General features: G+C 40.7%; 1 protein-coding gene across 4 annotated transcripts in view; it reads left to right on the forward strand.

Annotated features, from left to right (window-relative positions):
• Window positions 1-12,280, forward strand: part of LOC137371885 (ras-related protein M-Ras) — a 52,369-nt gene extending 40,089 nt beyond the window's left edge. For all 4 annotated transcript variants that reach the window (XM_068034869.1, XM_068034870.1, XM_068034868.1 and 1 more), the window contains 3 exons: window positions 4,295-4,394; window positions 7,152-7,231; window positions 8,990-12,280. In XM_068034869.1, the coding sequence (XP_067890970.1) occupies window positions 4,295-4,394; window positions 7,152-7,231; window positions 8,990-9,089 (280 nt within the window). In that variant the 3' untranslated portion in view covers window positions 9,090-12,280. The remainder of the gene's footprint in view (window positions 1-4,294; window positions 4,395-7,151; window positions 7,232-8,989) is intronic.
• The last annotated feature ends 666 nt before the right edge of the window (window positions 12,281-12,946 follow it).

Consider the following 12,946-nt stretch of genomic DNA (forward strand, 5'->3'; position numbering starts at 1 on the left):
AATCCACTTAAGAACAAATTAAATAGGAAGTGCATTGGCAGAATTACTGTCTTCAAAACGTGAAAGTTCTCAGCACAAAAGGAGGCCGTTCAGTCCATCTTGCCTGTGTCTCCTCTGAAGGAGACATCCACTTAATCCCATTCCCCTCTCCTTCTGTATTTTCCTTTTTCAAATAGTTATCCCATAATATTGAAAGGAAAGACATTCTCCTCAGTTAGTTTAGAGATTTATTTTAATTCTCACCATACAGCTCAGTGATTTCCAAAAAAAACTATCCCAACTCTGAATTTTGTTTTATACGTACTTTGGAATGTGGCAAATCTACATTTATTGCCCATTACCAGTTGCCCTTGAGTGGTGGGCTGCCACCTTGAACCACTGCAGCTAGTGGCTTGCGAGGCCACTTCAGAGGCCAGTTAAGAACCAATCACTTTAGTGTATGGCTGGAGTCACATATAGGTCAGACTGGATAACTGGTGCAAATTTCCTTCCCCAAAGGACATTAATAAACCAATTAGGTTTTTTTTTTACAACAATCTTGACAGATTTGAGGTCACTTTAACTGACACCTGCTTTTCATTACTAGATTTTTTTTAAAATCTCAATGCAAATTCTCAAGCTTCCAAGATGGGATTTGAGCTCACATTCTCTGGATTTGCTAGCCCTGGAACTCCTACCTAATAGCATTGTGGGAGTACCTTAATCACACAGACTGCAGTGGTTCAAGAAGGTGGCCCACCACCATATTCTTGAGGACAACTAGGGATAGGCAATTAATGCTGGCTGTGCCAGCAAGGCCCATATTCCAAAAATGGAGGAAAAAACTTTGCTACTGTACCCACTAATGTCTATTTCATTAAGATCTCTTTCTAGGTCCTCAATCCATACTATTCCTGTCACTTTCCTTTTGTTTAAACTATTCTACTGGATGATGCCCTAGTTGAATAGAAGACGTGGAGCATTCTGATGCTGCAAGTGCAGCATTGAAAACTAAATAGGCCTTCTGGTATATTCCAAAATTACGGCACACCCAATATGGTGTACAACATCTCTACTATACCTCTCGGAAACCTATCAAAGCATTTCATAGACACTGAATTACATTAAAGTGACATCGCTGTCGGAATCTTGGTTCTGCCATATTTAGAATATGGATTGAGGATCTTGAATGAGAGATTTTTATGAAATAGACATTAGCATGCCTTCTTGAACTGCTGTAGTCCGTGTGATGAAGGTACTCCCGCAATGCTGTTAGATACGGAGTTGCAGTGGTTATTTACAGCATTAGTAATCCAGAGAATACAAGTGTAATTATGAGCAGCTTTAATGCATTCTTTTGTTCTCATAGAAAATTCTACTGTTGCCATATAGGCAAACATAGTCATGTTGGACACTGCAAGATCATACAACTATTGGCAAGATGTTTTGAAGAAGTGATGGATCTCCTAGCACAGAATGCTGCCATTTGGCCCATCAAACTTAAGCCAGTTCTCTCAAACAGTTGTAACCATAGGCAGATGGCTTCCTTAGGAGCTGAAGATACCTTTTTTCTTTTTAAATAAAGTTCTTTTTCAGTCCAGGAAGGCCTCAAGGTCACTCGAGGTGTGGCTTTGATCAGTTTCATTCTCCACTGGCAAACCAAGATTGGCTCCACTGTTACATGTTTATAGGACCACCCTCCTGGCCAGACAATGCAAATGATCCCACCAATTGGGCCATGGTCTGGATTATCCAATATCAGGATCTCAGGGTCCCAAATACTTAATTATAAGATGGCTTAATTCCTTTTTTTTTGTTTTCCCCAAGAATTCAACTTCTGTTCTTGCACGAAGTTGTTTCCAAGATTAAATATATTTTCATCACTTTCTCTCTACCAAAATCTCCTTTGGGTTTCAGAACTTTCTTGGAATTTGTACTCACTTTTTCAGTTAATTAATACCCCTCCCAAATTCCTCACTTCCATTATTAGACATATCTGCATGCTTACTAAGTACTCATCGAAAGCTAGAACCAGTGCAACCTACGTTTTGTTGATCCTGAATATTCTAAGACTTGAATTGTAAATTTATGGCAGCTCGCATCAGTCTCTCTCCAGGCCAACAAGTCTTGACGAGCATTGCAATCAAATTTCAATAAATTTGCTTTCAATTTCCACTTGTATCTGAGTGAGTGGATAAATACCCTGATGTGGCATTGAGACATACTCACCAGAAAAGCTGCAAGTTTACTCCTTGATCTGTGCTGAGCTAGCTGATATCAACTGAGTAGCAGTTAGTCATTGCCTTCAATCTCAACATTCCATGGAATAGTTAAAAAAGCATAACCTAAGGAATAGGAGTAGGCCATTTGGCCCCTCAAGCCTGCTCTGCCATTCAATAAGATCATTGCTGATCTTCTACCTCAACTCCACTTTCTTGCACTATCCCCATTGATTCTCTTAGAGTTGAAAAATCTGTTGATCTCAGTCTTGAATGTATGCAACATTCAAGAACATCCCCAGCTCTCGGGTAGAGAATTCCAAAGATTCACAACACTCCAAGTGAAGAAACTTCTTTGCTGCACAGTCCTAAATGGCCGAGTCCCTATCCTGAGACTGACTTTTAATTCCTGACTGTCTAACCAGGGGAAATGTTGAAGTTGTGTCGTCAGCTAACACATTACATGTAATCTTCAAATCAGGATAAGATTGGGCTTGTCAGTGATGTCCCACATGATCAAATTGATAACATTCACTGTCCCAGGCTGCATATCAAGAAAGGTGAGGAACGTACCTGAGTATCAGTCAGCTTCAGGGGAAGTGGGAAGAGAAGTGGGGATATAAAGAGGCTATAGAGCAGAGAGAACAGAAGTTCAGTTGGAGCCTGTTTGTTAGAATCCCCATCTGGAAGTTATTGAGGACAAGAGTACAAGTAAAATTCTCAATGAAAGTAGAAGACACATTAAGGCTGCTCATGAAATTGATTTAAATGATATTAGGAATCAGTGGGGTATCGTTCTTTGCTACCTCTTGATAACACCAGCCATGTTACAGAGCCACTTGGCTGAAAGTCAGGTGATACTGACTGAAGTCTCTGCCTGCTCGTCTTTCTGGCTGATGAGTTTAGCAGTTACTAAGAATTTGATTGCTTTTAATGCAATGTAATTCAACAACTAACTTGCTTTGATGATTTGGGAGCCCTGCTGAAGATGTAACAGTGCATTTATATTGGTGTTATCGGCTCCCAATGCACACATCCTGCTCGGCCGGCAGAATTTCAGAAGATAAATGCATGGCAATGACCGAGTTCAATAACTGAGTGCAGCAGAAACAATTTCCAGTAAAATAATCTAATATAATGTAAGAAAAAAAGGCTCTCAGATAGGTGGAAATGGTGCTCAAATTTTGCCTTTGATTTTAGTTTGAAAGCCAAACTTAAACTTGATTGTCAGCAGTTAAACAAAATATTCCTTCAAAAAGGGTACAGTTAAACTTCAGTATCTTGTGCGCAGGTCAATGATTTTTGATTTTATGTCCAAATAGAAAGTATGTCCTGAACATTTTGTTTTAGATAAATTTCTACAACCCCATGTTTTTCAACTGGTTATTGCTGTGATGTATGGTTTGACTGATATGCAACTTTGATTTCCTCCTTTTGCTTGTCTCCCCTTATTCATCCTCTCCTCACAGTTGTGATTAGTGCTGATTGTGGTTCCATGTGTGGTGTCTGGTGCCTCCCTCTGTATTCCTGCTGATGTCTTGAGAATGAAAGAGAATATTCTGTGGGTTAATTGAATTTAGTCTTTTCTAATCCTGTTCTCACCCAATTTCCATACACTCAACTTCCAGCCAGGGTCACTAAACAGTGGAATTATGAGCAGTAGTTTTTATCTACTTAGAAAAGATGGTGGCATCAACAGTAGCACCCTGCTCTGCTGCTTCACCTTCGATCAACCTGGGACTTGCCTGGTCTATATGGCTCAATACCATTGCACATGATAATTTATCTATTAAGCTGTTCGGAGGAAGTACTGAACCTGCTCTATCGATGAGTGGGTTGAGGTCCAAGACTGATTTTTGCATACACAAGAGTCACAGTGGTTCAAATACTTCTTCATTTTGTAAAATGCTTTTGAGATCTTTTGATGTGAAATGTGTTCTGTAAATGCAAGGATTATTCTTCATTGATAAGTCAGTGCTTTATGTTTGTGATTGGAGGAGGTCGATTAGTTTCTATGTGACCCTTCATTCCAAGAGTAATCAAGTACATGATGTAGCTACCTTGGTTTAATCTCTGTTTCTGTTTAATTATTGCAGAGAGTCTTTCCCCATGATTCTGGTGGCCAATAAGGTTGATCTGATGCACTTACGAAAAGTGACAAGCGAACAAGGGCGAGAGATGGCTGCTAAGTACAATGTAAATATTGCAACTTATCAAAGGGAGCTTCAATCCCCAATTCCTCCTAACTTGATTAGAAATGTTGCGATTCGTGTTTTGACCGGTAACGAGTTGCAATCGTCTCACTTTGCACAAGAAGTTCTCTGTGTCATGAAGCCCAGTTATCTATCATTTGTTTATGAACATTTGTTTAAATGGAGAGAGCGCTTGACACTTTGCATGATAGATGGGAGCAGAGTGGGAGGCCAGTCATTCGAGGCATTTCCTTGAATGGCATCAACGCTCCAAAGTTTAATTTGCCCCAGACTTGACGGTATAAAAAAGCAGAGATAGGGACTTATCCCCTGCCTCAGCTGAAACCCTCATTCATGCCTTTGTTACCTCTAGACTTGGCTATTCCAGTGCCCTCCTGGCTGATCTCCCACATTCTACCCTGCATAAACTTGATGCCATACAAAACGCTGCTGCTCATGTCCTAACTCGCACCAAGTCCCATTCACCTATCACCCCTGTGCTTGCTGACGTACATTGGCTCCCAGTCAAGGTCAAGCAACATCTTGATTTTAACATTCTCCTCCTTGTTTTCAAATCTCTCCATGGCCCTCCGCCCTTCCACCCCCCCCCCCACCCCCCACCCCAATCTCTGTAATCTTCTCCAGCCCCACAACCCTCCGATATCTGTGCTCCTCTAATTCTGGCCTTTTGAGGATCCCTAATTTTAATCACTCCAGCATTGATGCTGTGCCTTCAGCTGCCTAGGCCCTGGAATTCCCTCCCTACACCTCTCTACCTCACTTTCCTCCTTTTAAGGCATTCCTTAAAACTTACTTCTTTGACCAAGTTTCTAAACATTTGATCTAACTTCTCTTATGTGGCTCAGTGGCATATTTTGTGTTTTATTACTCCTGTGAAGCACCCTGGGACATTTTATTATGTTAAAGGTGCTATATAAACATAAATTATTGTTGCAGTACTGCCTTCAGACACAGCACTAATTCTTAAATGTAGCTGCATACATGTCTTGAACACTAAAGTTTGAGGATAAAGTGCCTCCAGCTGCCAAAGTAAATGGGATGCTACTTGTTGCTGGTGCTGCCATCTTGTTCTGATTTACAGGCAGGCTGAGCTCCTAGTCTATCTGTTCACACCAGCAATGTGACTTGCTGGCATCCAGGAAGATCCACAGCCAGAGTCATTAATGATGAACAATCTAAGCCTGCGCAGTTCTTTTAAAATCAAGTGTTGCTGTCAATTCTCCTAAGTCTGCCCCACAGCATAAACAGGGAGAATTTAGAACACTGGTACCTTCGTCAGAATTGAAATGATCCACCCACTCTCAGCTCTATCTTGCTGGAAAAAGGATCACTTAATTATTGCCATGCAAATAGATTCAGTTTCTCCCTGTGAGAGTTTTATCCAAGTTTCGTCACATCAAAGCTTCATTTGTTGCCATGGCCACCAATTTATTTCAACACCATGCTATTTTTAGCTGCCTAGCTCATCCTCTGTATTTGAATGCAAAATCCATCTTGTGGCCACAAAGTTTGCACTTGACTAGGATTAGCCTGCTTTCCTGTTTATTTCACCTAATTGAATATGTGAGTAATAAACTGAAATATTCTGATCCCTTAGGCACCCTACTCTGTTCAGAATGTCAGTTTCCATACGCAACAAATGTATCTTGTCTTTTTGCTTTTGATGAATCTGTGCACCTAGCAATGTGAAGGATGTCGGTGCTAAAATTTGGAGCGTGTTACCGTTTTAGGCACAGTGTCAGAATCAAGTACTTCCAAGTTGGAAGTATAGCACGGCCTAGATATAGAGTAATACTCTCTTTTTTGCGCTAATAATGTACATTATTTTGTTTTTCTTTCCTGCTTCCTACACCAGCCTTCATGGGATTCTTCCCTTGAAACTGCTAATTTTGGCACTAATTACACTCCCCACCGTTTGCACCATCCACATTTACTGTGACCAGCTGCCTATAGTGATAAATAGTGCTAGCCATTTGCCATTTCCATTAAAGTCAATTATAAAGGCATAACTTATCACACATTGGCTATTTCGGTCAACAGTGGATGAAGCTTATTGTATAGCTTAGTATACCAAACAATATGCCTGGACCGGGAGTTTCAAAATAGTCATCCCATAAATACTTTTTGTTGGCATCCAACTGTTTGGGACTGCCTTTGAGTGCTTGGTAGATTGGCCTGGCAGTCCCCAGACACTCTACCTTGGAAGAACGCAGTCATAACCATTCTTGAAAGAGCTGCGACAGGATGTGCTGTTTAACCCTCTTCAGCAGGGACCAGTTTTCTTTTGTGGCTCCCCTGCTTCCCAAAATGTGCGCTGCACTCTATTTCCAGCTACCAAAGTGTTCCCGTTATAATAACCAATAGCGATTATGCAGTATTACCATCCACCTTGTGGCAGGAAATTTGCTACTAACATCAGCACTCCCATTCCAAGCAGTGGAGTTTGCCAAGTTTAAGAGCAGTTCTGTGTTGTGGGTGCATGTTTCTGTGAAATGGATAAAGATTTGTTTTGAACTTCTATTTTCAAATTCACCAGAGATCTTGAATGATATTAGACAGCTAGTGTGCACACAATAACTGAATTTAAAAGCCATCCTCCTAAATTTTTGAATTGACCTCTCCCCCTCAACCAGCTGAGATATCGCTGCAAGATTCAGGGCTTGTATTTCCCTCAGTAATTATGCTCGTGCTTTGTTACTTATTGATTAAAAAAAAAAAATCTCTTTCTCTTTTGTTTAAGATACCTTACATAGAAACTAGTGCCAAGGATCCACCTCTGAATGTTGACAAAGCTTTTCACGATCTTGTTCGAGTCATAAGGTAGATAATTGAAAGTTGTTCAGACTCCAGTAATCATAATCTTTTCTGTATTTAGTGTGCTATTCAGGAATCTTTCTAACATTAAGCCACTTTGATGTGTAAATGAAAGGACAGTATTTATACATTGTGAACTTGGGTGGATGGTGTCTCCAGATTTAAAAGAACAGTTAAGGGAAAGCTCACATTAAATTCAGACTTCAGGACATTCTGTCATGAACTACCAGATACAATAAAAAAAACTTTACACTTTCTTTTTGGAGTATTTTTTATTCTTTTAACTTTGTATATTAGCTGTCCCATATATTGGGCTGGATTTTGTTCTCCCCGAGGTGTTGGGTTCCGTGGCAGGGGTGGGGGGGTGTGGGGAAGGGGGGTGGTGCCTGAAGATGGCTCCAGATGAGGCCTAGACACCGTGAGGGCCTGGCCCAATCCTCCCAGCGGTGGCAAGGCTCCATGGCGGCCCCTGCCGCTGGGTGACGGGACCATAATTAAAGTATTCAAATCCAATAAAATGAACTAATTAGCACACACTTACCTACGATCTTGAAGGCCCACTGCGATCTTTGGCACGCTGGTCTCCACTCCCACGCCTTTAAATCCCCGTTTGGGGAAAGGCGGCGCCACGCTGGTGGGGAGGGGTGAGGAGGTAATATTTTCAGTGCAGTGGGGGGGATGAGATCAAATAAATATAATGGGTGTAGGGGATGGTGGGAAGGGTTGAATTGTAGGCTTTGTGCAGTTTGTGGGGGGTAAAGATCAGATGTTAAAGATAAGTGTTTTGTGTGGGGGAAGGGCAAATAATTAATGTAATTGTTATTGGAGGGGTGGGAAAGGTCATCAGAAATTTATTTAATTATGGTGGGGGTGGCTCTGTCTTAAAAATTTAAACTAGGCAGCATGGCTGGCGTCCCTTTAAAAATGGCGCCAGCGTCTACGCACAGGCAGCTGACGTCATTGCTGGAGACAGACAGCCCACCTAGACTGGTCGGGTTTGGTCCCTGGCGAGCGTTAGTGGATCAGTTGATTTTTTTAACACTATGGTGAGGTGATTTCAAAACCTTCTTGAATGGCTAGTCCAGTGCTATGATCACTAAACTACTGTGTCATTATTGTTTGGGAAATGTAGAGGTACATTCTCTCTCAATGTATCTACCTATGCTATACCTAAATTGGGAATGTGGTCTACTATGACTGGGTGCTTAAAAGTAAATGCACTCAATGCTATGGAGTTTACACAAAAAAAGTAAAACAAATAATAAATTGTTGCTTATGGTGATGAAAACTTTCATAATTTGACTTGATCTTTTGATTACAACAAATTTTAAAAATCAGTCACAGAATAATTCCACTGCCACACGCTGATTACCTATTTCATGGATTTTACTGCACATAAGTGGGCTATTTGACCCAAAAGGTCTGTGCCTGTGTTAACTCCATCTGCACACCCTTCTATTCCTTTCTCCCTCATTTAGCACTTATCTAGCATCCTTTTTAAATGTATCTATGCTATTCTGCTCAACTACTCCATGTGGTAGCAGATTCCATATTCTAACCATTCCCGGCGTAGAGAGGTTTTTCCTAAATTCTTTCTTGGATGTATTAATGCGATAAAGGTAGCAAAATCAGGAGCCAATTTTTCTTGCTCCCCCTCTCCCCAATAAGAAAACAAAGGAGTCCATTGCCCTGAAGTATGAGAATAATGAAAGTTGGCAAAGGCGAAGCATTAACTAAAGATGTGCTGTTTCTAATTCAAAACAGGCAACAAATACCAGAGAAGAGCCAGAAAAAAAAGAAGAAAGCAAAATGGCGTGGAGACCGGACAGCTGGCTCAAACAAACTGCAGTGCTCAGTCATGTGACCAGCCTTTCTTGCCTACTTGAAAGCTGCTATTGTTCAATTCAATAGGAATGTTGAACCCAATGCTAAGTTATGTACCGCCTGTGTGCTGCACAAGGACCTTTCAGACTGTGCGCAGTAAACTGTAGCAGTGTTATGTATGGGGTAGGGTGGGGAAACGCTCTTTCCTCCACGGAGCAGGTTTGCACTCTTGATGATAAGGACCTGTATTGTGAAATGCAAAGGCACCTCATCTGATTTCACTAAAACTGAATTTGGCTGAGAAGCCATTTAAAAAAAAAAAATTACTTCTTTGCCTTTCACTTTAAGTCGTGCGCTAAAATAAACTGCTGCACTGAACTGAGCTGTCGTGCGTCCAACTCCACAAGCGACGTGGCACCTTGCCTCTTTTTCCAAGACAGGGCGATGTTGCAAAATCTGCCTGATAGAGAAAGGAAAGGGATTGGAATTGGAATTGAAATGTGAATGAGAGAATTAAATCCATCTGCAGTTGCTTCCTGGACATTGCTTCAAACTTGGCACGGAACAAACTTAGTCCATAAGTTGAACTGCAGTTCTCTTTCTTCCCACCACCCACTTTAAAAAAAAAATATATATATATATAAAGAAAAGCTTCACATTACTTGTCCCATTAAGTTGTGGCTGCACAATGGTCTGTAATCTGCAACTACTAAACACAAAATGGAAGACCTTTGTAGAAGAGGAGGGCCTTAAAGCAGCTCCTTTGATTTGTCTTTTTGTAATTGTTAAAATATCTGCACTTTTGTTGGGTTTTCAAACTCATTTTATACCCTTGGTTGTTTTAAAATAAACTGCACTGCAATTTGATTTGTTTAAAGAAAGTGTTTGGATAAATGGCACCTTTTCTGGTACCAGACCTGTGAAAAGGATATTGCTCTAACTGAACAAGAAGCAAATTCTCCCTTTCCCAAGAAAGCAAGCAAACAATAGAAAATAATCTTTGACCTCATGTTTCGTTATAGCATGCAGCCTTCTGTAGCCAGAGAACAGGAGCAGCAAGCCACAGACTTGTCTGACTAGCCAGCTGGAGATGAGCTCATGAAAACAGGCAAGGTGGAATTATCTATCGTTGTGAGGGCAGTACATGGGAGGGAACTTGCAATTTGTGTTTAACTTCTGTTTCAATTACTGCAATGAAAAGTCAGTAATGAGAAACTTGGTAATAATTCCCAACATTAGCAGGAAAGAATGATGTTGGACAAATGCCATGCAATGTGAATGAACCAACTGTACACACACAAAAGCCAACTCTCCCTCTACATGATGTTTACAGTGGCCTCTTAAGTGAGATGGGAAGTGCTAACTTAATCTTTTGAGGTTTTCCATCATCTTATGGAATTCACACCACAATTTAGGTCCATGCCTTGGTCACTTTTTTTTTTGATGAATGTTCTGTTACCATTGTAAGTGACAGCTGAGGACATTACTTCAGCATGTCATGCATTCAATGTTTTGTGACCAGGGCTGTATGAAACTTCTACCTGTGGCTAGCATCACTACAATGATGTCCAGCTTTGGTCCTTGAAGTTGTTGCTGTCCACTTGGGAAATCATTTAATTGCTACTGAGCTGGTCTGAGTAACTATAGAATTACAAAGGGTGTGACCACCCCATTGGGGCAGTTTTTCAGCTGGGCTTAGTTCCAGGACCAGCCCTTACTCCCAAAGGTTCTTCCAGTTCAGAGCTGAGAAAATTCAGCCTGCTGCAAACTAGTTTTAAATTAACAGTTTTGGCTGAACAACTATTTTTACGTTTTACACAAAAGTACACACTAATTGCTAGATGACTGACTGTCCATTAATGCCCATAACAGGACAGACATGAAAATGCAAAAGTGGGCAACGTCAGTGCTCCTGTCAATGAAGCATTTTGAAGTGTAGTCACTGTTGAAATGTAAATAACATGGCAGCCAATTTGCACACAGCAAGGACAGCACAGAAATTAGATAAATGACCAGCTAATCTGTTAATGATGTTGTTGAGGGATAACCATTGGCCAGGAAAATTCCCCTGCTCTTTTCATATAGTGCATGGGATCTTTTATATCCACCAGAAAGGTCTGCAAGATGCCACTTCTGATAGTGCAGCATTCCTTTAGTACTGCACTGGGCTGGCTTATGTGCTCTGCAGTGGAGGAGGTCATGAGCCTTCAGACTGATGAGTGTACAATCTCTAAGCCAAGGCTGGCACCTTACTGACCTTTAACCTCTGAGACCACAGTTCAAATGAAACCCAGACCAACAAGAAGTGTCTTACTATTTAATAATCAACCCAAAACTATCCCTAACTTAGAAGTTGGCAATCTCACTTGGAGAGCCTGCAGAATGATTGTTGTGGAGAATGCAAAATGATGGCTTACAGAAAACTTTTCTGAAAGTGCAGAGCTGTATTGTTGAGGCACAGCAGAGTTTGACTTGCTCTACAATTATAAATATGGGAATTGAATCCTCCTGCTCAGTTGACATTTTGCAGCCAGAATAATTTATTTAGTCTTGTGATGTGGCATATCTTTGTTAAAACAGAACCCTGTATTAGATAGTAGGATCCAAAAAGTTGTCTGCAGATGATGTGATCACAACCAAGCTTCGTATTTCGTAAATGCTGCAAAGTTACCAAGTGACATGAAGTGTTGGCACGAGTCAACTGTTGGTTGCAATATACCAGTGTACGTCAGTAAGTGACACAGTGATGTCTTCAGAACACCTTTTTAAAGTGCAATTTGGCATCTATATTCATTCATTAAATTGTTTACATAACCGTTTAAAGGGATGACGACACCCCTTCAGTATCTGGTACCAGAGAGGAATAAGGGCTTGGAATTTTGGAGTACACCTTAACCCTATGAGTACCACACTAGTGGCATAACCCACAGAAGGTCACATTTCTGACCTTTTGCCTTCACTGCCATAACTGTTCTTCATAGTGGACTGTTGCTTTAGTGAAAAGTAAATAGGTGATATTTAAGGGTTAACCACAGAATCATGTGAATAGCATGCGAATTTGAATGGTTACCAAGACAACAGCCAACTGAATCTATTGGCTGCTGCTGACTTCAAGTTAATTGGAGACTTGGAGGTTTCATATGTGGTAAATGGTATAATGTGACCTTAATTGCAAAAAAAAAGTAAAGAAGATTTTAAACAAGCGATGTAATATTTTAATAAAATTCTAACTGGAGAACTGGTATCTGTGAAGTTGTTTTGACTAAGATTTATATGTGCAGAGATGGATGGACTGAATGATCCAATTTTCATTCCCACAAACCTATTGGATTTTGATGTGGGATTTTGTTTTGTATGATCTATGTAAATTTGATCATATATAATACCAAGACTAATTGTCAAAACTGTTCGGGACTGAGGTTCTGCTGTTGGTATAGGCTGGAGTTCAGGAGGCTGATAAGGGAGGGAATTCTGCTGCCAGATCTAGGAGTCGATGGAAATAAAAATCAGGAGCGAGGTAAAGACAGGGTGCTGACTATCGCCCATTTTACACTACTGCACAAAGTCAAGATCTGCACCTTTTTAGAGTCTAATAAAAGTGCAACAATTCAGTAGTTTATTTTTCATTCTGTTTCTTCTGGCACCGAACTGGCTGAAAAAGATCCACTTTTAATGGCATGTGGCAGATCTGTCTTCACTCAACTATTAGGTGTGTGGCAGTAAAACTTCATAGTTTAGTTTGAAAGTACATATTGCCATCCTGAGATCTGCAAGGGATGCTACTTTTTGGTTGGCCTTCTGTTGCTGTTGCCCAGTTACATCCTCCATAATTCAGGCCAAGTGCCAATGTAGTAGTGACTGTATCACATCTGTTGCACACGGGCTGGAAAACTAACC

This window comes from Heterodontus francisci, chromosome 7, assembly GCF_036365525.1.
Source record: "Heterodontus francisci isolate sHetFra1 chromosome 7, sHetFra1.hap1, whole genome shotgun sequence".
Lineage (NCBI taxonomy): Eukaryota > Metazoa > Chordata > Chondrichthyes > Heterodontiformes > Heterodontidae > Heterodontus > Heterodontus francisci.